Source organism: Mirounga angustirostris, unplaced genomic scaffold (assembly GCF_029215605.1).
Source record: "Mirounga angustirostris isolate CCGP_5_RB_7025 unplaced genomic scaffold, mMirAng1.0.hap1 SCAF_4, whole genome shotgun sequence".
Taxonomy (NCBI): Eukaryota; Metazoa; Chordata; class Mammalia; order Carnivora; family Phocidae; genus Mirounga; species Mirounga angustirostris.
The window spans coordinates 132,980,039-133,005,346 of record NW_026991712.1 but is presented as its reverse complement, the minus strand read 5'-3'; the positions used below and the strand labels follow the sequence as shown (position 1 = coordinate 133,005,346).

At 35.6% G+C, this 25,308-nt stretch overlaps 2 protein-coding genes across 12 annotated transcripts in view; one reads left to right on the top strand and one right to left on the bottom strand.

Moving 5' to 3' along the window:
* The window catches only part of SRSF11 (serine and arginine rich splicing factor 11), a 42,643-nt gene extending 32,252 nt beyond the window's left edge, over positions 1-10,391 (top strand). For 3 of the 10 annotated variants that reach the window (XM_054512808.2, XM_054512812.2, XM_054512809.2), the window contains exons 9-13: positions 2,800-2,931; positions 4,926-5,015; positions 8,183-8,299; positions 8,733-8,892; positions 8,998-10,391. In XM_054512808.2, coding sequence (XP_054368783.1) covers positions 2,800-2,931; positions 4,926-5,015; positions 8,183-8,299; positions 8,733-8,892; positions 8,998-9,195 — 697 coding nt within the window. In that variant the 3' untranslated portion in view covers positions 9,196-10,391. The remainder of the gene's footprint in view (positions 1-2,799; positions 2,932-4,925; positions 5,016-8,182; positions 8,300-8,732; positions 8,893-8,997) is intronic. The other 7 variants (XM_045897426.3, XM_045897427.3, XM_045897422.1 and 4 more) reach the window with 6 other exon arrangements.
* Positions 10,392-15,990: 5,599 nt separating this feature from the next.
* ANKRD13C (ankyrin repeat domain 13C) overlaps positions 15,991-25,308 on the bottom strand; it is a 94,759-nt gene continuing 85,441 nt past the window's right edge. For both annotated transcript variants that reach the window (XM_045897418.3, XM_045897417.3), the window contains one exon: positions 15,991-18,248. In XM_045897418.3, coding sequence (XP_045753374.1) covers positions 18,118-18,248 — 131 coding nt within the window. In that variant the 3' untranslated portion in view covers positions 15,991-18,117. The remainder of the gene's footprint in view (positions 18,249-25,308) is intronic.

Here is a 25,308-nt window from a genome sequence, read left to right as displayed (position 1 = left end):
CCCCCTGCCTCCCATCTTCCCCCAGCCTGTCTCATTCCTAAAGATGTCTTTCAAAAAACCCAAGTATGGGTCATGTCACAGCCTTGTTAAACTTTGAGGGAGCACCCTTATTGGCCTTAACAACATGGTAAATAAAACCTTAGAATGGCATTCAGGTTTCTTCACTATTCAACCCGGTTTATCTTTCCACACTTGTCATTTGCCACTCAAAAACAGTTAACTACAGTACTATTTGCCTGAATGTACATTTTTGTACGCATCCGTGTTTTTGCTCATGATGTTCCTTTCTGCCTAATGCTCTTTCCCACATCTTCATCTGTACCCGAGGAACTCCTTTTTTGTTTGCTTGCTTGGGATCAGCTAAAATTTTACTCTTATGTGAAATATTGGTACTACTTATATTCCTAATTTTCCAGGACCATGCTCTTATATTTTAGTTTCACACTTAAAAAAGTTTGAGAACCTAACTCCTTTTTTCTTTATATACCAAGTACATACTAGTGTTCTCAGATTTTAATTTGAATTACTTTAATACAACCAGTGGGAAATAACAGTGAAACATTACTTCCTTGAACAGAGTGTTTTTGGACATTTGTAATAATACATCATAACAGAGAATTATTATGGATTATAGTATCTTAAGCATCTTGGCATGTAAAATGACAATTATTTTCAACAAACTTATACTAATTTCATATATTTTTCTGATTTTTTTAAGAGCCCATATAAACTAGAAAATGTGTTAAAGTAGCTAGCTCTGCAGCACATTACTCTTAAAAAAATAACTGTTTCAGGACCTTATGGATGGATGTGGTACCCCTGTTTATCAGATTTTTGAAACTATTTTATATTAATCATTTTGTTTAGAAAGAAACTGTAAGAATGTGCTCATGATTTGTTGTTTCTATATCTATTTTTGTGTATACATTAAAGGTAGGAAAAATGAGTAACTCAGTTTAGCTGTCAACTGAAAGTATTCTTAAAGCCAGAATCCTCAAAAGATGAGTAGTGCTTAATTCTAACACAATCAATTTTTATTTTCCATAATTCTTTTTAACTCTTAGAAAGTGATGATTCTGATATTTTATAGAGTTACTATCACCCAAAATATACTATTAGTACCTTTTATTGGAGTCAGACACTGTAGTAATTGCTCAAGAGTCTAGTGTTGAATAAGATAGACACATTTAATCCCCGTTTTTATGAAGCTTACAGAAAGGCAGGTAAGCATTACATGAACGTTTCCTAGGCTATAAGACATGTTATTGAGAGGGATTGTTTTAGTAATTTCCAAATGTCAAAAATAGATGATTAAAATGAAAGTTTATTGAATTCAGTAAGACAGTAGTGATGGGTTTTGAAACAGTGGTTTTTAGAGAAGGAGATAACAGAAGCCATATTAGCACATTAGTAAGAGGAAAGAAAGGAATCGGTAGTTCATATATATACCTATGCTAAGGTACTGAGCTGAACTTTTTAAAATTTCATTTTAAATAATATTTGTAATATAGGTGCTATTATTTTTCTTTAAGTAATAGGCTCAGAGAATGCTCTCCATTTGCTTGCTTTTAACTGAGATTTGGACATAAATCTTCATCATTTCTAAAGTGTCCATCTCCTGGGCACCTGTGAACACAAGAAGTTCTAGACCGTATTAGAAGTTTTCCATAGAAACAGGTTGAATGGTCCCTAGAATAAAAGTCTTAAGCAGAGGATGCAGTTTATTTTTAATTATTCTTAAGAGAATAAAATAGAAGAAGAGAAAGATTAGTGACAACATCAAAAAGTTAATTGTGCTTCTTAAGTCCTGGAAGAGAAAGTGTATAGGATTGGGGGAAGAGATGGGGAGAGGGCACAGAGACAAACACTTGTTACATGACAGGAAAGAGATGATCATGTAGAGATAGTGATAATGTTGAGGGGAAATGAGAGTGAAAAAGGCAATTTGTGCTGAGTTAATATGTATATATATATATAATATATAATATATATAAAATATATATAAAATATGTATATAGGGCTGGATTGTTTGGATTTCTCTCAAGTTGTAAATCAAAGAAGTAAAATAATATTTCAGAGAACAATTAGAAATCAGAGAGAGCAACAACACACTACGTGGTTTCCATTTATAAAATGAGAATAATAATAGTACCTACTTGACAGCCTTATGAGAGTAAGTATTTGTAAAGCATGTAGGAAGCAAACGTTAAGTATTTGGTAATTGATAAATAGATTTAACCTGCAGTAGTGAGGAATCACAGAAGACATGTTAAAATTCTATATAGTTGTGGAAGATGATGCAAATGAATCAGATGCTTTTTTATTTTCCTTCATTCTCTAGTACAATTTTCAGGTTCAGAGTTGTAGTGTCAGAGCATAGGACTATTTTGACAGGTTGAGATTAAAAGGTGAGAAATTCTAGGTGTTAGAAAGTATTGATTTCTAGGGTATCAAAGATGTTTTAAGGGCACCTGGGTGGCTCAGAAGCATCTGACTTTAGGTTTTGGCTCACGTCATGATCTCGGGGTTGTGGATTTAAGCCCTGTATCAGGCTACAGGGTCTGCTTGAGATTCTCTCCCCGCCCCCCCACCCCCAGTTGCTCTCGCTCTCTAAGATAATAAAAACCTTTAAAAAAAAAAAAAAAAAGGGGTGGTTTTACAGCAACTGATAGGAAATTACCCCCACTTATTGATGGTTAACCCCATATGTCTGAATCATTTGTCTGATACTAAGTGAAACAGTCACAGAGCTAGTCTTTCTACCTTTATATATGTGTATTGGCTTTCTTTTGCTATTAGGCGGTCAAGAAGCAGATCAAGAAGGAGATCACATTCTAAGTCAAGGAGTAGGCGACGATCCAAAAGTCCAAGACGGAGAAGATCTCATTCCAGAGAGAGAGGTAGAAGATCAAGGAGCACATCAAAAACCAGGTACAGTAGACCATTGACATTGGGTGGGAAGACAAATTTTAGAGTTGCCAAGACCCTAAATATGGGCTACTTAAGGACAAAAGAGCTGGAGAAAAAAAGGAGATAGGGCTAGATTGGAGAAGGAACTATTTAAAGTTTGAAGAGGCTGACATTTGTTTTCTTGGGCTCCTTTGTAAACTTAAGGTTTCTCCTTATAGCTGAAAACAGAGATACGATTTCTTTGTAGTAAAAATTCTGTCCTACTACATTCTTTCATTTCCTTCTTACCTCTCAGCCCTGCTAAGGATGTAGTGCTACCAGCATTCCTTATGGTATGCTGAAGAGTTTATGGCAGGCAACCATGCCTTAATTCACCTTTATAAATCCCATTATCAGCACCTTATAAACATTAAGAATTACTCTATGGCAAACACTGAACCATACTTAGCCTCCTGTCCCATGATTTGGAATGAGTAGAAGGTTAAAGTTAAGAATTCACTAAACAAACATCGTTACCTTAACATTGTATTTTGACTTAAACATGCATTCATTCAGTAGTCAGTCTTTTTCATATAGGGCCAGACCCTTTTAAATTAATATGTAGTCTTTTTTTTTTTTTAAGATTTTATTTATTTATTTGACAGGGACACAGCCGAGAGAGGGAACACAAGCAGAGGGAGAGTGGGAGAGGGAGGAACAGGCTTCCCATGGAGCAGGGAGCCTGATGCAGGGCTCGATACCAGGACCCTGGGATCGTGACCTGAGCCAAAGGCAGACGCTTAATGACTAAGCCACCCAGGCGCCCCAAATATGTAGTCTTGAGTAACATTTACCAAGTCATTGTTTTTTCACTTGAACCACCTTTACAGTGGGAAGAGAACTATCACTTTTAAAAAGTGCCTAGATTTTTATTTTATTTTTCTCATTTATAGTTGTCACACGCATACAGTTTCACAATGCTTATTTTTTTTAGCAACTGTCCTTTTCTCTTTCTAAAATATTTGCCTAATTTTTTAGAAGCAGACCTTTTATACTATCCATTATGCGTTTGTATATTTAACTATGTAATTAAAATAACAAGGACAGCTGGAGTCCGAAACAGTTTATTCTCAGTGAACATCTAGCTCAGCTGGGAACAAAGGTTTGGGGGTAGCTTTACTGAGTATTCAGCCTATAATGAGGCTTTCAGTTACTATATTTTATAGGGTGAGTCATCTTAATCCAGTCAGTCAGCAAGCTTGCATAATGAAATGAATATCATACAAAGAGGAATTGGGCATTCTTTCCCTCAAGGAACTTTTTTTTTATACAAGAGGGGTTAATGTAATTACCAAGTAAGGGTCATTGCTAGTAGTATTGGAAGATAATTGAGAAGTGACTGAGTATTAAATTCTGATAGAATTGACTGCACTTAGGAGCATGGTTTCAGGTAGAGAATGTTGTTTACAAAATTAGCATAAATTCTTGGAATGGCAAGTATTTTGGTATGGGGGGGGCTAGGAAATAAGGTCAGAAAGTGTAAGGAGGCAGGTGACACACAGAAGGCTGTTGTTGTTCCCACTAAGGAGTTTGTACCTGATCCAAGAAGCAATGGCAAGAGATGGAAAAGTTATGGAATGGGGAGTTACTCTTTTCAAATTTGTATTTTGAAAAGATTTCTGAATTTGTGGAAACATGACTGAGTCTCCTTGAGGGACTGTTACTGCGATCAAAAATTAGAACTATAGAGGGGCGCCTGGGTGGCTCAGTCGTTAAGCGACTGCCTTCGGCTCAGGTCATGACCCTGGAGTCCCAGAATTGAGTCCCGCATTGGGCTCCCTGCTCAGCAGGGAGTCTGCTTCTCCCTCTGACCCTCCCCTCCTCATGCTCTCTCTGTCATTCTCTCTCTCTCAAATAAATAAATAAAATCTTTAAAATAAAAAAAAAGGATAGAATTAGATCTCATTGTGCTTTTGTTTTTATTTGTAGTTGCTGTATTTCTTCTAATGCATTCGTAAATTGTGTTCATTTTTTAGAGACAAAAAGAAGGAAGACAAAGAAAAGAAACGTTCCAAAACACCACCAAAAAGTTACAGCACAGCCAGACGTTCCAGAAGTGCAAGCAGGTAAGGTGAAGGTGGCATTATGAGTTCTTGGCACTTTTTATAACTTTGCAAGAATATCAATAGGCCTTGAGCATTAAATGTTTTCCAGTACATAGGTACATACTTCAGTGTTGAAGATTTTTAAAAGCAATTTGGAAGAATAAAGTTCTTTTTACTTAATATTTTATGGTGTTATATTTGAAATGACATGGAATTCAACAGAGGTCAGTTTTTGTTTGCCATATACGTTTCACATCCTGATTTGGTTTGTTTGTGAAGTTTTAGCGGCTAATGTATGCTGAATTACTGCATTAAATTCATTTTATTATAGTAAGTCATATTTAAAATATCCACATATATAGTCATTTATTGATAATATGAGAGGCCATGTAAGTTCTAATTTGTGTCATTCTTAGACTAGTAATTGTGTCTTTAATCTGCCATAGTGAAAATTCAGTGTTGCAACTTTACTCCATAGAAAATACATTTTTCACTCTTAATGTGGAATTCATATGCTAGTAGTAAGGATGGCTACTTCCATTTTCTTCCAATCTCATTTAGACATGTCTTGCTGCAGTATTCTTTAATCTTGATGTTGTTCAAATTCACTAGGAGGCTCACACTATATATAAAAAATAATACAGTAGATGAAAGACCTAAATATAAAAGCTAAAACTAAAACCTGCTAGAAGACAACATAGAATTAAATCTTCATGGCCTTGAATTTGGCAGTGGTTTCCTAAATGACACCAAAAGCACAAGCAATACAAGAGAAATAGATAAATTGGAGATCATCAGTACTACAGACATGTGTTTCAAAGAACACTGTCAAGAAAGTAAAGATAATCCAGAGTGCTAGAAGGTATTTGCAAATTATATATAAGCTAGTAAGGAACTTGTTATCTAAAACATAGGAAGAATCATAGATTACCAAGTATAAAAATGGGCAAAGAATCTGAATTGACATTTCATTAAAGATAAGCAAGTATCCAATAAGCTCATGAAAAGATGTTAGCATTAGTCATGTAAAATGGGGGCAGATACTTTGGAAAACCGTTTGGAAGTTCCTTAAAAAGTTTGAATTTCTTGGGGCGCCTGGGTGGCTCCGTTGTTGAGTGCCTGCCTTTGGCTCAGGTCATGATCCCAGAGTCTGGGATTGAGCCCCACATCGGGCTTCCTGCTCGGTGGGAGGCCTGCTTCTCCCTCTCCCTCTCCTGCTCTCCCTGCTTGTGTTCCCTCTCTTGCTGTGTCTCTCCCTGTCAAATAAATAAAATTTAAAAAAAAAAAAAAATATATATATATATATATATATATATATAAACAAAACAAAACTAGATGTGAGTGCTTAAGGAAATGTGAAGCCAGGTCTACAGAATATATAGGTAGCAAAGGGGCATAAAAGATGGGATGAGCAACATATATTTTCTTACCTTGAAAACTAGAGGCATTTTTTTTTTTTTGCTATTGCTTTACTTAATGTACTTACTTATAAGCACCTTACCCTACTTAATTATTGGATTATCTTAAGGCATATTCTTTTAAGTTTTTATTACATACTTGCTGTGTTTGTAGTTGTGCTACGGTGTATACAGGGACACCGAAATATAAAACATCTCTTTCATCTAGGGTATCTCGAGTTTTGGTTACACAGAGCAGTAGCAAAAAGTATGCGGTGTACAAACTTGACAAACAATATTTTATGAATGAAAAGTTGTGTGTAATGTTTCTGGCAGGGGAGGTCAGGGAGGTCACAGAGGGCTGTTAAAGAGTTAAAAAGTTTTTTTGTTTTGTTTTTTTTTTTACATCTTTTTTTTCTTTAACTTTTTTTTTATTATGTTAATCACCATACATCATTAGTTTTTGATGTAGTATTCCATGATTCATTGTTTGTGCATAACACCCAGTGCTCCATGCAGAACGTGCCCTCTTTAATACCCATCACCAGGCTAACCCATCCCCCCACCCCCCTCCCCTCTAGAACCCTCAGTTTGTTTCTCAGAGTCCATAGTCTCTCATGGTCATCTCCCCTTCTGATTTTCCCCCCTTCATTCTTCCCCTCCTGCTATCTTCTTCTTCTTCTTCTTCTTTTTTTTAACATATAATGTATTATTTGTTTCAGAGGTACAGGTCTGTGATTAAACAGTCTTACACAATTCACAGCACTCACCATAGCACATACCCTCCCCAATGTCTATCACCCAGCCACCGCATTCAACCAACTGAAAGTGTGGGGTTTTATTTTTGATTATTTTCTTTGTGCCTAAATTGTAATAATGGTCATTTTGCAAGTCTTAAAATGAGAATAGTGACAGAAGCAGAATATTTAAAAAAAAAGAAAATGCCACAGTTTTAGAGAGCAGAAGGCTATATGCATCTTAAAAACTAATTTTTCAAAGCAGGGTTGAGGGGAACATCATTTGTTGCGATATAGGGAGTCAGTCTGATCTCTGTTACTACCAACTCTACTTCTTGAATTTTACCTAACAAAAGTAATTTTTTGGGATTTTTTTTTTAGCAGTTGATTTTCATATCATGGCATATTATCTTATACCTGTTCTGGCCACTGAATTTTTGAATTTAAAACTGAGTTCTGAAATAGTTTACTTCAGACTGTTTTTCCTTCCTGAATTAGAACTTTAGTCTTTTTTTTTTTTTTAAGATTTTATTTATTTATTCACTTGAGAGCGAGAGCACAAGCAGGAGGAAGGGCAGAGGGAGTGGGAGAAGCAGGGAGCCCGATGCAGGGCTCGATCCCAGGACCCTGGGATCATGACCTGAGCTGCAGGCAGACGCTTAACTGACTGAGCCACCCAGGCGCCCCAGAACGTTTGTCTTTAAGAATTGACACAAGTTAGGGTTTTCTTGAGGGCATGAAAGTAAAAGCATACAGTTTGTTAAAAAATTATTTGTTTGATTCTTCCGCTCAAAACAGTATTTGAAAATGGGTCTTTCAGGGGCACCTGGCTGGCTTAGTCAGAAGAGCAGGCAACTCTTGATCTCAGGGTTGTAAGTTCAAGCCCCACATTGGGTGTAGAGATTATTTAAAAATCAAGTCTTTTAAACAAGAAAGAAAATGGATTTTTAATTATCAGATCCTTTTGTAGGAGTTCCTCGTGGAGCTCCTTTAATAGACACATCTGCTGTGATGTGTCTGCATTTTTTAGATAATACTGTAATTTAAAATCTAGTTTGCACATTTGTGGTTCTAGAGAGAGACGACGACGACGAAGTAGGAGTGGCACAAGATCTCCTAAAAAGCCTAGGTCACCTAAAAGAAAATTGTCTCGCTCACCGTCTCCTAGGAGGTAAGAATGTTAGTGCTATGGATCTGTACTCTCTACATTTCAGAAGCTGTCAGTTTTTATTTTAAAAACTCTCCTAGACTTTTTCTTACTTTTCAAGAATTAAAGTGCTTAAGAACATGCTGATACACATTCCCTTTCTGCTTGAGACTGTGTTATTATAAAAAGTGTTTAGACTGTGTTATTATAAAAAGCGTTTAGACCTAAACTGTCTACAGTTTAGACTGTAACTGGTTATGAATAACCAGTTTCAGTCTTCTTGCCTGTATCACTAATGCACAACTTGTATCCAGTGTTTTGAAATGGGTGTTTGTTGTTCTTCATGTCATGCGAACTTGGGTCAAGCTCACCATCTGAACAAGTTTAAACTCACTGCTACACTTAAGGGTGAAACTTCTTGACTGGTTCCTTTAAAGCCTTTTTTTTTTTTTTTGAGAATATTTTACTGTCATCCTAGACATAAAAAGGAGAAAAAGAAAGATAAAGATAAAGAAAGAAGCAGAGATGAAAGAGAACGATCAACAAGCAAGAAGAAGAAAAGTAAAGATAAGGAAAAGGATCGGGAAAGAAAATCAGAGAGTGATAAAGATGTAAAAGTATGTTTACAAACTAATTTACTTTGATATTTGGGGTAGTGCTGGTAATTTTAAGAAGTGATTTTTCTGGGAAGACGTTTACTTTTTTTATTCTCCTTGGCAAAGCAGGTTACACGGGATTACGATGAAGAGGAACAAGGGTATGACAGCGAGAAAGAGAAAAAGGAGGAGAAGAAGCCAACAGAACCAAGTTCCCCTAAAACAAAAGAATGCTCTGTGGAAAAGGGAACTGGTGATTCACTAAGAGAATCCAAAGTGAATGGGGATGATCATCATGAAGAGGACATGGATATGAGTGACTGAATATTGCCTCCATGGGAATCCCAACTGTATACATGCATCAGTGTCATTCCTTTGTGTGATTTCTTAATGCTGTATTCGTTCATCTCAAACCTAGATGTATACAGCTCTTGAGTTATAAATGGTTATAAAGCTCCTGATATTGATATTAGTTATTTACATCCAAAAGCTTTTAGAAAATGATACATGAGTAACCAAGTCTTGACATGGTGAAATCTGATTGAGTAACCAAGCAGTTTTACTATTCTGGTGCTGCTTCATAACAAAAATGAAAAGCTGCATGCATCTACAGCAGGCATGGATTGTTTATGTTGTATGATCTCCTTTATTAAGTAAGTTCACTTATAGTATTTCTAGAATTTGATTCATTGCCGTAATAGAGCCATGTAGGGAATGCACTGATTGCATGTTAATTGTGGCAGGAATATCCTAAATGTCATTAAAATCCTCCAACATGATGGATCTACTTATGGTCTTGTTTGTTGACATGACAGATTAACATTCTTATAGTTACATCTGAAAATGAACATTTGAAATAGATAATCCTTTAAGCCTTGTGGCTAAATTTTTGTGGCTTTTGTTTAACTTTGAAAGGTTATATATGCACTAACCTTTTTTGATGGCTGATTAGGCTTTAATTACAGAAACAAGATTTCAAATGAAACTGTCTTTGGCAGTGAGTAAATAGCATATTTTGAAGTAGAGTTGTATACTTTTTCATAAGGTGTTTGGGAATTTTTTTTCCTGAAATAATTTATTCCACATCTACATCAGTGAAAGCTTCTGCCTATCCTGAGTCCCATCTGTAAAAGAAAGTTATCTCTTGTCCTGATTTTCAATTTTCCACTCTTTTATTAATTTGTTTTAATCTCAGTGTTGGAAAAAGGGGGTAGTGCATTTTAAATTGACCTTCATATGCTTTTAAAATAAGAGAGATCTACTTGATAATGTACTTTTTATTTGATCTCAAGTTGTATAAAACCAATAAATTTGTGTTACTGTTACTGCAGTAGTAATCTTATACACACAGTGATTCCATGTTAAATGCAAAGTAGTTAGGCAACTGTTTTCTTAGTTACAGGAGTTTCAAGCTTCACTTTTGTGCAGTATAAACAAAAGTAGGCTACAGTCTGTGCCATGTTGATGTACAGTTTCTGAAATTGTTTTACAAGACTTTGATAATAAAACCCTTAAACTTATGTTCATGTTCCTGTAAAACTGTATTTGTATTTATTTACACTATTGAATGTATGACATTTACCTCATTCATTTTACAAATCAAGATCTTTCCCCTTTCAATCCACATACTTAAATATAGTAATAAGATGAAATCCCTCACTGTAGCGATTAGTTGCCATCAGAATCGTCAAAGTTGGCTTTATTTCTATCTAAAGCAGTTTTAGTGTAATTTTATTTCTCATATTCTGGGTATAGGAATTGGGTTGAGTAAAGCAGTGAACTTCAGGATAAATGATCCCACCTATATCTAGTAAATATTTTCAGTGAAATATAAATATTTGCCTTTTCTGGAATAGTATAGAAACTGTCCATGGTATGTATCTACTGTACAGTACTAAATAGTATATTTATTCATTTATGAAATACTCGAGTAGTGTTGAGTGGCTGGCATTATGGGGAAAATGAGACTTGGAATTGCAGGTTTTATGCAAGTTTGAGTATAATTTTTTTTAACTTCTAAAAATTGAAATGCCATATAGAAAAGCAGCATTGTTTTTACAGTTTGTAGTAACTTTTTAAAGATTTTATCAAAAGGAATTTTGTCTATAGTGAGTAAGAAGTTCTAGTAATAGTCCTCTATTAATCATTGCATTTTTTTAAACACAAAATTGAACACAAATGACATTTGTTTAAACTTTTGAAAACTTTTTTGGTAGATAAAGGTTGAACCATATGACACTGCCATTTTTTAAGTGAAAAAGCTAGTAAAAATATTGACAGTTTCACATGGTTAAACCTAGTATTAGAACCTATTCCCTCACTTGTAATCTCTGCATACAAATATACTAACTTTCCAAAAGCAGTTAAATTTTTGGCTTTAAAATGTCACTGACTTAAGATGGTAACAGCAAAGGGAATCCACGCTTAGGTTATTTTTCAGTGAACATTTTATGCACAAAGATAGGGTTGCACTGGGACACAAGCCTTTAACACAATCAGTTAAAATTAAGTGAATACTGCCTCCACACTTGAGTTTTGTTCTGTATTTGGTAGTAAAAATGATTAAAAAATAAAAGTGGTTTTGTTAGAAAAATGTTTGTCCTATTTATTTACTTAAATTCTTCAGTAAATGAGAAGTAGTAGGCTGTATGAGAGTCTGATCATGAATTTTGGCTTCATTTACAGGTGGGAGACCTGTTTCTTACCTTCATTTTCCTATCTAAAATGGGAATAGTATCTACCTTGCCATGTGTTTTGGTAGTTAGAAGAAAAAAAAAAAAAAAAAAAAACGTAGCCCTGTATGCCCAGCTCAGTAAATGGTACCTGTCATTTGATTATGGAGCTTTTCAAAGCTATACATTAGTTTGGGAAAATGTTTTAGCAGAAGCTCTAAAATTGTGTGCAGATACGGCTTTGAGAAGGTATGTTTTCCTTTTTGTGAAGGTGGGTTTTGGGTAAGCTTCCTGCTAGTGATTATATATTATGTGGAACGTAGAAAAAGGTTACGTGCTTGGGGGAAAGAGAAACAGGACTTCCACCAGAACAGTAAAAATTTTCTTTAGCCTTGGTGTTGCATCTTAGAATTGAGTAAGGTTCTGTTGGTATCGGCAGGGCACGCCAACTTCTCCTCTAGCAAAACTACCGATTTCTCCAGTTGGGCACCAGATTTATACTTAGGGGGCCATGCTGTTTGAAGATTGGTAGACCTCTTTCAAACTGGAATTGAAATTCTGTTGCTTTTGTCTCAAATCTAAGCTAATGAATCTCATCCCTGTTCTATATAAAATACTTCCCTGTAATCAATTGATTTACTTGTGTTTAGTTTAGCTAAATACGGATGTGGTAGAAATGCTACTGGTATTTTCAAGAGCATCCAGAATATGTCTGTTATTAAGGCTTTATTATCAGAAGCAGCTTTCTAAATGAGACTAATCTGGAGCTGTAGATTTTTGAGTCTGCTTTAGTTTAATTTTTGTTGCCATTTTCATTTTATAATGTCAAAAGTCTATGTGCAGGGGCGCCTGGGTGGCTCAGTTGGTTGGGTGACTGCCTTCAGCTTGGGTCACGATCCTGGAGTCCCGCATCAGGCTCCCTGCTCAGCGGGGAGTGCTGCTTCCTCTGACCCTCCCCCCTCTCATGCTCTATCTCATTTTCTCTCTCAAATAAATGAAATCTTTAAAAAAAAAAAAAAAGGGGGGGGCGCCTGGGTGGCTCAGTCGGTTAAGCGACTGCCTTCGGCTCAGGTCATGATCCTGGAGTCCCGGGATCGAGTCCCGCATCGGGCTCCCTGCTCGGCGGGGAGTCTGCTTCTCCCTCTGACCCTCCCCCCTCTCATGCTCTCTCTATCTCATTCTCTCTCAAATGAATAAAGAAAAATCTTTAAATAAAAAAAAAAAAAAAAAAGAATCACAAATAGGTGGGCGCCTGGGTGGCTCAGTTGGTTAAGCGACTGCCTTCGGCTCAGGTCATGATCCTGGAGTCCCGGGATCGAGTCCCGCATCGGGCTCCCTGCTCGGCGGGGAGTCTGCTTCTCCCTCTGACCCTCCCCCCTCTCATGCTCTCTCTATCTCATTCTCTCTCAAATGAATAAAGAAAAATCTTTAAATAAAAAAAAAAAAAAAAAAGAATCACAAATAGGTGGGCGCCTGGGTGGCTCAGTTGGTTAAGCGACTGCCTTCGGCTCAGGTCATGATCCTGGAGTCCCGGGATCGAGTCCCGCATCGGGCTCCCTGCTCGGCAGGGGGTCTGCTTCTCCCTCTGACCCTCCCCCCTCTCATGTGCTTGCTCTCTCTCATTCTCTCTCTCAAATAAATAAAATCTTAAAAATAATAATAATAAAAAAAAAGTATGTGCAATGCATTCAGACATTCTTTAGCAAAATAACTCAAGTGTGAACCATGCTAATTTACCAGTGGGAATATTCGTAAGAATATACAAAGTGTATAGTAGATGTAACTGGTAATCAACGAATTCACAGAGAAATGATCTGACAGAACTAATTCATTTCTAATGTTGTCCTTACAGAAATCAGGGAAGTGACATGTTCCCATTCTTTTCAAAGGTATCACCATGTAAGGGTTTTTTCCCCGCAGTGTACTGTCGCTAAAATGAGTATCATGATGTCTTTTTTTTAAAAAGCTAGTTAGCTAATGTATGATTTGTGCATAGAAATTAAAGGTCTAGGGTCATGAATGTTCCAAATGATGTTTAATAATCACATTTCAGTTACCTTAAGATACAATTTTATCGATATACCAAATGTAAAAACTGCCTCTTCATTTACTGCGAAAAAGTTAAAATTTGCTTAAATATCAAGTTTTGGTAGACAAGCATCGTGTAGGTTAAGAATTTCTTAAAAGTGTTCAAAGGAGCAGAATCACTAGAAACAACCTGTATTACAGAGGTTTGACCTTAATTGTGAGGGCTGGATAAGTAGTCTGTTGTCTTTGTATCTGATGCTGGAGATTAAAGCCCACCGGCAGTCTATAAGGGAAGGTGGGTAGATGAAAGAGTAAGAATAAGATGGAACCACAAACAAGAGCCAGAGCCTACATGGATGGACTGAAACTTGAGTCAGGTCTTGTTTTCTTCTGACCTTGGTGGCAGGGGTGTCCTAAGGAAGCCAGGACCCTTCGTCATGAAGGTGAAGGCACACTGGCCCATTAGTCTGAGAAGCTGAGGGAGGATCTAGGGGAAGGCGAGGCAGTTGTAGGCCCTGCTACCGCCTCATCATCCCAAAGGGGCCGGCAAAGAAGCCAGCCACCAGCCACAGTGTGAATAAACTACAAAATTTCTGCTTCCCTTCTGCCCTCCAAAACTCCTACACCACCCACATTCATTATTTCAGACACCTCAGCCAGTCATTGTTGGGCACCCTTGGTGACTAAGAACTCTATGGGAGGTACAGATAATGTAAGTGGTGGGTTTATTTTTTTGTTTTTATATTACACAAAGTTTCTACTAGTCATTTTCACCTGCAAAACACAAATTCAGGAATGATTGTCAAGTGCCTTCCTTTAAAACCCTTAGGAGATTTTGCTTTGGTATTTATTAGGTGCTGTGGCAAATGTGAAATTCTAATTCTGTGTACCATAGGTGCCATTGTGGCTGAAAGTACTATTCCAAACTGAGCTATAAACGTTTTAAAAGTTCATCATTGGGTACTATTAAGGATGGTCACATGATCTGAAAAATGTTAATATGTTAATACTTGAGATGGTGGCCAAGGACACCTATTGCCCCAGATTTCTGACATAAAATGCTTTGCAACAAGGGTAGTTTTTGCTAATTGGTAGTATACAAATGATGGGCTTTTTAGCAAGTTTAATTTTGCGATCTTTACAAGTGATTTACACTTCCCGTGCAATTATCTCGGGCGAGTTTCACTGTCAGTCATCTTTGAAACATCCCATAGTTTCAAGTATAGCAACTTTGGTAAGGATGCATTTTGTTAATTTTGCAAAACATGGTTAAGGTACCTTTTAAAAGAGTTAACAGTAGAGACATACTGTGCTCCATGCTAATCAATAATTCTCACTCAATTTTAAAGACCAGAATGCTTGTAGCAGGACTGGAAATTCACCTAGTTTTCTACTACAAATTTTTCTCAAATGTTTGCAAATAAAAACAAATGAGCAGCAGAAAGCACTCCTTAACTCAGTATATCCTGAAAATATTTACTCCCCTTTTGTGGACTCGAAACAGGATCTTTGTCTGCCATAGAATTAGTGAAAACTGGGGAGAAGGCTCACTAAATAATCATTTACCATCATCCCCCCAGGTGTGAATAAACAATTGTACATGAATAACACTAGGAAAACCCATTTTTGTGTCAGTGGGGCTCAACACCAGTCCTAAGCAGGAGAAAGAAATTATAGCCGACGCTTGAACAACATAGATTTGAACTGTGCAGGTCCACTTACATGCAGATTTTTTCAATACACTACAGTACTGTAAATGTATTTTCTCTTAACGAGTCTCTTCACATTATCTCTATTGTAAGAATATATAATACATATAATGTACAAAATATGTGTTAATCAACTTTATCAGTAAGGCTTCCAGTCAACAGTAGGCTGTTAGTTGAGTTTGGGGGCAATCAAAAGTTACACGGATTCTTGACTGGGGCGGGGTGGGGGGAGGTTGGCACCCCTAGCCCCCACATCGTTCAAGGGTCAGCTGTACATAGTTTTTCAGCTTCTGTCAGCTATCAGCTTCTCTGAAATGTGTTAATTTCCAGACCATCATATGTACCTGTGCTCAATCACAGCATCTGCTTTCTGCTCCCCTTTTATGAAATTTGACAATTGGCTGTTACGAATGACTACAGACAGAGGCAAATTGTCTGTAGGGAAGAATTTTCTTGAAGATAAGAATCTTATCTTCTCCTGTACTAGTGGCAGGAATATTGAGCACTTCTGAAGGGCCACTGAAGGTGACCATTTTACAGTCTCCCAAGTTTGCACAGTTTCTTCAATCACAAGTGGAAGGTATATAGAATTTTACGGACTTACACAAAATCTAAATTTTCATGAGATTATCAAGATATATGGTGTTTTGATCTACTTATGTGAAACAGCATACACAGAGCTTCATTCATCGACTGGATTAAAAGGCACATTTTGAAAAGTCTAATATTGTGAAAAGTTTATTTGCATTAATTAACTCCTTGTTTTCACCATCATAAGAGATACATTTGCTTGTCCTTTGTGATCAGATAAAAGACATTTTGGAATGGATAATCTACTATTCTTTACGAAAGAAAAAGATAAGAGTTAAAAACAATCCCAAGTGCAAAAGTTTTCAGTAGTCTTCCTACCTCCAGTGTACCCCAGCAAAATATTCACAGCTTTTAGGAAACTGACAAATCTCAAGCTGCAATTTACCATATTTCTTCTCCACTAAGTTGTCTGTACGTGTGAAAAAATACTCCTGGGAAGTATACCATATTCCCACAAAAGTAAGGGAGCCTACGAGCAACAGTGATCACCACCGTTCAGCATCTCACACCTCAAATAATCAGCGACAGGATAATTCAATCTCCAAGTCACGTGATCAACAAGCATTCCCAAAATAATAGGGATCAACTTCTATTCAATAAACCTAATCTGGGTTTACCAACTCTTCCACAAAATTCAACAGACCCACATACGGTAGTAATTGGTCTTTGAATTTTTAACTATGATTACTTCATTATAAAATGTATTTAATAAAATGCCAACATATGCAATGTAGTATGTTTCAGCATGGAAGATGCAGCTTTAAAGATGTTTATTATAAAATTTTCTTATGGTTGATGCTTTGGATTTTTAAATAAATCATCTCTTCAATAAAAGTCTCTAAATTCAAATTATTTAAAATTCTGGAAAAAGTTTAAACTATTGGTCACTCTACAAAATTTGACAGATGCATTTTGACACATTTATCAGGATACATTTAAAAAAAACAGTTCTTTAGCTAAGCTCTTTAATACAACATAACATTTTGTGACTGTTACACATTATTCTCCCTAATTTATTTTCAGTCTTGGACCTTCAAACCATCTTGGAATAAATATGAAAAACTTTAAATGCAAAAATGAGTAATGCATGATTTCACTTTGGAGATTAAAATCAATAAATATTTTCTTGTGACTTAAAAAAATAAACAGTAGGAACTGTCAATCCTGTGTACATTTCTGGAATTTAGCTTGTAACAAATATATTCTGTTAGCATATAAAATGTTTTTACCTTACTTTGAAGCATTAAATATGTAGGGATGTCCAAAATATGTGGGTTGTTTTTTTAAAACTGACATGAATGCATCCATATTCCATTAAAAACAAAATAATCAGAATGATGTGCACTTACTAGGAAGCAAGTTTAAAAATTTGGAGTTTTTTTAAAGTGCTGAGATTTGGAAGAGGAATATCTTTAAGCATGCTAACCATACCTTATCATGAACACAAAAAGGACTTTTAAACTCAAGTTTAGAAAAAAAAAAATAGAGGTTCTATGAAAGGAAGATTAGTAACAAACATTTTCCATTGAAGAAAGAATTCAGGTAAAAACAAATAGCACCACAATGAATTGCACTAAGGTGCTAAAGGAGGTACCTTATTCCCTGCAGAGTGAACGCTCCTTCTGAAATGTATTGCAACATATAAATGCAATTGTTTAATGGTTACCATTTGGTTCATTCATCTACAGAAAACTGCATTCCTTCTAGTTCATTATATTGAACAAACATTCAAATTACTGAACTATACATAATGTTACATAGTTTACATTTTATGAAAACAAAGCTTGAAGGAATATTTATAAATGTCACCTTGAATATAAGATGACAAGTTTAAAAGGGCTTCATATCTCTTAAGACATTTAATTTATGTTAATGGTCCAGGAGTGTTTTAGATATAGATATAGATATATTTATATGCATATATATTTCAACAAGAAGTGTAAAAATTTTTAAAAACAAATCACAGCACTTATAGCTGTTTTACCTAAGAAGTACTCAGGGTCATTAAGGTGTCAAACTATTACACTTATAATATGTATATTTTTAAAAAGACTGAAAATGGCACATCAGGAAACTTGCTGAAATTCTTTTTAAAGGCCCATTTCATTATATCATATTACTGATGTGTCGATTCAATGTAATTCCCTTTTCTTCTCAGAACATTTGTCCCTTCTATTTGGATTCACTACTGGGGTCTCTGTATTCTCTTGCTTTCCTTGGTTAGATGAGATCATTTTCCATGTCAGTTAAAGATCAGGAAAACGGCTCGGGTCTTCCTTATAGTCATCAGGTATAGTAAAGATGGAGCCATCAAATTCATCATATCGAAACTCCTGAAAAGTCACAGTGGCTGTGATCGTAGGAAACACGGGAATATCTAGAGAGAACAACCAATGATAACATTGTAAAATAAAATGCTTATCTATTTACAGACTATAAATACTATTAGAGATAGCCATATTCCTTAAAGTATAAAAAAGCATTATTCAAGGACCTGACAAATCCTAATATATGTCCAATAGTGAGTGTGTCTATTTTGGAGAAGGGTTTTTTATTGGTGAAGAGAGAAAGACACCAAGGCATCAGGAATCACATCAAAAAGACAAGTTCCCATTGCTTCCCAATCTCAAAATTATAATGCCAGATCCCACCAGTCTTTTTTGTTTTTCTTAGGCCAAAGAGACACGTACATTTGTACTTTTTGCATTCTGACATCTTTTCTATTCATATAGCATATATACTATTCTGACTCTGAGCTGATTTATTTCCATTCTAAAGCAAGAGAAATACATTAATCTCTTTTGTTTTAAAATACTAAATACAATCCATCACTTAAATATATGCGATAAAAAGTCTCATCAGAATTGGAGTAATATCATGCCAACACAGCCTAACATTTTTTTTTACATAAAATACATTCCTCACTGAAATTATAGTGAAATCTGACATTAAAAATGGCCAAATACTTTAATCACTCTCCTTAGTTTTATCCCTAATAAGAGTTTTTAGAAAGAGCACAAATCAGAAAACTTGGTTTCTGATTCCTATAAAACATTTAATTCATGGTCCTCAGGGATTTCACCTACAAAATAAACAACTGTAAAGCTCCCTTTAAAACCCTGAAATGATTCTATGAAAGCTAAGGTGAGTATTTGTCTAGAATAACAGTAAAGAGTAAATTACTTTTTACATGGCTAGTATTTTACTGCAGAAAGTAATATTCTTCTGAAAAAAAAAAAAAAAAACAACACACACAAAAATCTACATAAAGATTACAGAGTTCCCAGTTATTTCTGGGGGGGGGGAATCATCCATTTGTGTATATTAGTAACAAATGCTGTTCTAATTCAGGGGTCAGCAAAGTAAGGCCCATTGCCTGGCCTGTTTTTGTAAGGTTTATGAGCTAACAAAAGATCTTACGTTCTTTAATGGCTAAAAAAACACACACAAAAAATAGTATTTCATGCGGATAAAATTACGTGAAGTTCAAACTCCAGTGTCCCTAAGTAAAATTTATTGGAACACAGGATGCTGTTCATTTACTTATTGTCTATGGCTGCTTTAAGTTTTCCAACAAGAATTAAGTAGTTGTGACAGAAACCATATGGCTGGGGCGCCTGGGTGGCTCAGTCGTTAAGCGTCTGCCTTCGGCTTGGGTCATGATCCTGGGGTCCTGGGATCGAGCCCCGCGTTGGGCTCCCTGCTCTGCGGGAAGCCTGCTTCTCCCTCTCCCTCTCCCACTCCCCCTGTTTGTGTTCCCTCTCTCGCTGTATCTCTCTGTCAAATAAATAAATTAAAAAAAAAAAAAAAAAAAAACCATATGGCCCGCAAAGCCTAAAATATTTACTATCCTTCAGAAAGTTAATGACCCATATTAGGCACTGGAAACAAGGGAACAAAACAAGTGACCAAGAGGAAAAAATCATGCATTTATGGAGATTATATTCTGGTTGGGAGACCTGGTAAAGAAGTAAAAAGTATCTGTGACTAAGTATACAGACAAAAGTAAAGCATGGTAGTGTGAAAGGAGTCTCAGTATTGGGGTAAGAGCTCTTAACAGGGTGGTCGTAAGAAAACCTCAATAAAGTGACCTTTCAGCAAAAACCTGAGGTATGAACCATACAGTTGTCTAGAGCAAAAAAATCCCAAGTAGAGGGAACAAGTACAAACGCCCTGAAAAATAAAGTGTCTGGTGTATACTGGGAACAGTTAAGAGACCAGTGTGGCTAACAGCCAAGTGAAGGGGAGATGAACAGGAGAAGGGGTCAGGGGAGAGATAGACACTGAGATCACATGGGGTTTAGATCAAAAAGTCTTTGGCTATTTATTTCTCTGGATGAAAGGGAAAACCAATGGAAGGCTGTGAGCAGAGTAGTAACATGCTTTGGCTTAAGTTTTAGCCAATGTAATGAGAATACATTACATTGTAGGCTGACAAGAGTAAAAGGAGAAATGTGCTCCAGAAGGAGCAGCAAGACAGGCAGGAAGAAAATCAAGGGAGAACTCTATCAAAGAAGTCAGAGGAAATCTGAAGAAAAACTATCATTCACTGGGACAAGGACTCTACAAAAAGAGAGTCAAATCTTGGTAACAGAAAAGTATCCAGTAGATTTAACAACATGAATACCAAAAATAAACATAGTAAGAGTGGAAGCGATAAAGAGAATGTGCAATGAGCAGCTGGGTTGTTTCTAGTTCGCAGCTACTACAAATAAATTTGACCCATAATGAGTGATCCAGTTTTCCCACATCTGCACAAACATTTGGTGTTGTCACATGTTTTATTTTAGCCATTCTGTTAGGTGTATAAAGTGATATTGTGGTTTTAATTTGTATTTCCCTAATGGTTAATAATACTGAACATTGTTCATGTGCTTATTTTCCATTTATATATCCTCTTTGGTAAAATGTCTGTGTTTTTTGCTCTTTTCTAATGGGCCTGTTTGTTCTGTTATTGATGAGTTTTAAAAGTTCTTGTGTTTTCTTTCTTTTAATTGGTCTTTCACAGAGCAGTCTCCACTTTTGATGAAGTCCAATTCGTTGATTTTTCTTTTTATAGATCATGCTTATGGTGTGAAGTCTAAGAAGTCTTTGCTTAAACCGATATCCCTAAGGCTTTTTCTGTTTATTTCCTAAAAGTGTTATAGTTTTACATTTAACATTTAAATTCAAGTCTCTGTTCCATTTTCAGTTAATTTCTATATAAACTGCAGGACTTAGGTAGAGGTTCCTTGTTTTGCCTTTGGATGTCCAATTGCTCCAGCATCATTTGTTGAAAAGGCTATCTTTACTCCACTGAACAGTTATTGCATCTTTATAAAAAATTAGTTGTGCATATTTATGAGGGTCTATCTCTGGATTCTCTGTTCTGTTATTTTGATTTATATGTTCATCCCCCAGCCTATACCACACAGTCCTGATTACTATAGCTATATAATAAATACTGAAATTGAGTAGACTACTCACATTTTATTCTTCATTTTCAAAATTGTTTTGGCTATTGTTGTGGGTTGAATTCTTTCCCTTCCAAGAAATAATATGTTCTAGTCCTAACTTCTAGTACTTCAGAATGTGACCTTTTTTGCAGATAGGGTCTGCAATTTGCAGAAGTAATCAAGTTAAAAGCCATTATAGTGGTCCCTAATCCAATGGCCAGTGTCCTTACAAAAGTGGGGGGAATTTGAAGACACACAGCAAGAACATCATGTGAAGATGAAGGCAAAGACTGGGGTGATTCTTCTATAAGCCAAGGAAAATCGTCAGAATCTAGGGGAGAGGCATGGATAGCCTCAGAAGGCTGTGAGAAAGCTCAGATTTCTAACCTCCAAAGCCATGAGAAAATAAATTTGTTGTTTAAGCCACTCAGTTTGTGGTATTCTGTTATGGCATTCCCATAAAACTAATACAGATATTCTAGATTCTTCGCCTTCCCATGTAAATTTTAAAATAATCTTGTCTATATCTACAAAAAAAATATTACTGGGATTGTGACAAGAACTGTGTTAAACCTGTATAGTAATTTGGGGAGAATTAACATCTTTCCTATGTTGAATTTTCCAATCAATGAGCATGGTATATCTCTCCATTTGTTTAGATCTTCCTTTCATTTCTTTCATTAGTGTTATACAATTTTCAACATACAAATAATGTACGTTTAGTTAAAATTATGCCTAAGTATTTTTTTAGCAATTGTAAAAGTACTTAATATTTAAATTTTGGTGTCTATGTGTTCAATGCTGGTATACAGAAATATACTATTGATTCTTACATGTTTAATTTGTATCCTGCCATCTTGCAGAACTCATTAATTCTAGTTTTTGGTAGAATCGTTGGGATTTCTACTTACAGAATCATGTCTCTTGCAAACAGAGAAGGTTTTCTTTCTTTCTGCTCTGAATGCCTTTTTCTCCCCCTTTCATTCCTTATTGTACTTATTATCCTTTTGATTTCTGTAGGGCCTGTAGTGCTAGCCCATTTCATTCCTTATATTGATAATTTGTGTTTTCTCCCTTTTTATCACTCTTGCTGCAAATTTCTTGATTTTATCAATCTTTTCAAAGAACCAGCTCTTTGCTTCATTGATGTTCTAGATTTGTTTTGTTTTCTCTTTCCCTGATTTCTACTCTCTTCGTTCTTTCTGTTGGTTTTAGGCTTATTTTGCTCTTCTTTTTCTACTGTTGTCTAGTATGATTCTATTATGGTTGATTTTTTTACTCTTTTACAACTATTGAGGTTTGTTTTACGGATCAGGATATGGCCTATCTTGGTATATCTTCCATAGGCACTTGAAAAGAATGTGTATTTAGCTAATGTTGGGTAAATGCAAATTAGGTGCTTTAGTTTATGGTGTTGTAAAGATATTGTATATCCATCCTGATTTTCTGTCTAGTTGTTATATCAACTGTCTCCAATTATAATTGTAGATTTTTCTTTCATTTCTTTCAGTTTTTGTTTTACCTGCCTTGTAGCTCTTTTGTTTGGTGCATATACATTTAGAATTGCTATTCTTCATGAATTGATCCTTTTATCATTATATAATATCCCTATCTGTCTCTGGTAATTTTTTTTGCTCTGAAATCTACTTTATCTAACATTAAGAGAGCTAGTCCTGTTATCCTTTGATTAATGTTTAAATGAAACATTCTTTTCCATCCTTTTGCTTTCAATATCATATTTGAAGGCAGTGTCTTGAAGAGAATATATATTTGGGTCATGTTTTTTAATCTGTTTTGCCAATTTCTACCTTTTATATAGTCTATTTAGACTACTTACATTTAATGGAATTATTTACATATTAAGACTTAAGTCTGACATTTTTTTTACTTGTCTCTGTTTTTCATTTCTTTGTTTTCTTTTCTTACCTTCCTATAAGTTACTTAATTATTTTAGAATTTCATTTTCATTTCATTTATCTAGTGTTTTTGAATGCACCTCTTTGTATAGCTTCTTTAGCTATATATTATATATATGTGTGTGTGTGTGTACACATATAAAACGTATCATAGTCTTCTAGTGTCATCATTTTAGAAGTTCAAGTGAAGTAGAAAAACTCTGTCTCCCTTTATGTCCCTTCAACTTCTCCCCTTTACAAAAAAATTGCACATAGAAAGTAACAATGGAGATATAAAACTAGACTTTCAAGTAGCCAAGCTATGAAAAACAAAGATTAAAGGCAAGTGCTGGGTAGGGAAGAGTTAAAGGGGTTATTTTATTTAGTTGGTTGAATTTTAAAAGGAGAAAGACCTGAACAAAGCCTAACAGCTAAGAGAGAAAAAGCAGGAGAGAAGGGAGTTTGAAGATAAAAGAAAAATATGGGGAGAGCAAGGTTCTTAAAAGAGATGCGAGAACAGATCCATAGTATAAATGAAGAGATTATTCAAGCTAAGAAGAGGGGTACCACTTCCACTGAGATAGGAAAGATGAAAAGGTGGGACTTGGGACAAAAAGTCTGTATGGGGGCTTGGGAGTAATAGGGAGGTCTCATTTCTGATTGTCTTTTTTTGTAACTAAGGAAGCAAAAATCATCTGCTTAGACTGTGGAAGGAAGTAGTGGGAGAAGCTGGGGACTGGTAAAAGAGGTTCAAATTTAGCCTTTGAGTAGAATGGAAGGAGAAGCAAAAAGAGAAAAGATTATTCATAATTAGCATTTAAAGCTCTGGCTGATTTTGAAAACATAATTATCTTAACAATTTCTAAATTTTTATAATTTTCCCTTCAATTGTATTTTTAAGCCTGAGCACAGAAACAGAAATGATGGAAGATTAAACAGACCCAGGGCTAGAGTTTTACAGGGTTAATTCAAAAGAAGGACAAAAAGACAAAAGAGAGAAAGATAAATTCCCAATAACTTTAGTATGCAAGCAAAAGATTATCAATCCCTTGTTAAGAATGTGGTTCTACATTAGAGAAATGCCTGCAAAGAAGTATTGTAGACTTTTTTTTTTCCTTTTCACATAATCAAAATATTTCTTTTGCATACAAATCTATATTGTATTGTGGGGTTTGACTGGGGGTTAGGACTTAAAAAGATATTTGGGGACTTAAACAGATGTGAATGCTGGGATAGTTTGAAACTCTCATATATTCAATCCCTGCCCACTATTTTAGTTTGGCACTTTAAATACAGTACCTAGAAGAGCGTCCAATGCTTCAACTATTTTCTGGTTATAGAAAATTACAGTGGGATTTTAGCTTCTGCAGAAATGATCACATAATGATCCCGACCCATAACTCAAACACACATCTCGATTGCTTAGTTTTCAAATCATTTCTGGTGTTGTAAAGATATTGTATATCTATGCTGATTTTTCTTCAAGTAGACACCGGGTTTCCAGTACTTTTTTTTTTTTTTTTAAGATTTTATTTATATATTTGAGAGAGAGAGAGTGAGAGAGAGCACGAGAGGGGAGAGGGTCAGAGGGAGAAGCAGACTCCCCACCGAGCGGGGAGCCCGATGTGGGACTCGATCCTGGGACTCCAGGATCACGACCTGAGCTGAAGGCAGTTGCTTAACCAACTGAGCCACCCAGGCGCCCCCCAGTACTTTTTCATCACAAAGGGAATCTATAGTGACATTCTGAAATGTTTTAAAATCCACTTTAACCCACAAATTCCTTATTTCCAAGGTTGTAAAGTTGAAAAGGTCATGTTTGCTTTTTAGTAATGAAAGCATTATTTCTGTGAGAAAAGCATTTTGGCCTAATTATTCTGAAATGTGGTTTCAGTAACATTGACTAAAAAGTAAAATCCATCTGAGAGATTAAATAAAGGTTAAATTTACTATACATTTATTTTTCTCTCCCACTGGAATGTAAACACTAAGAGGACAGACACTTTTACTGTCTGTCTCACCCCTAGAAAAGCATCTGGCATATAGCACGCACTGATTAAATATTTGGTGACATATTTAATACCATCCAAATAGAGTAGAGGTGGTA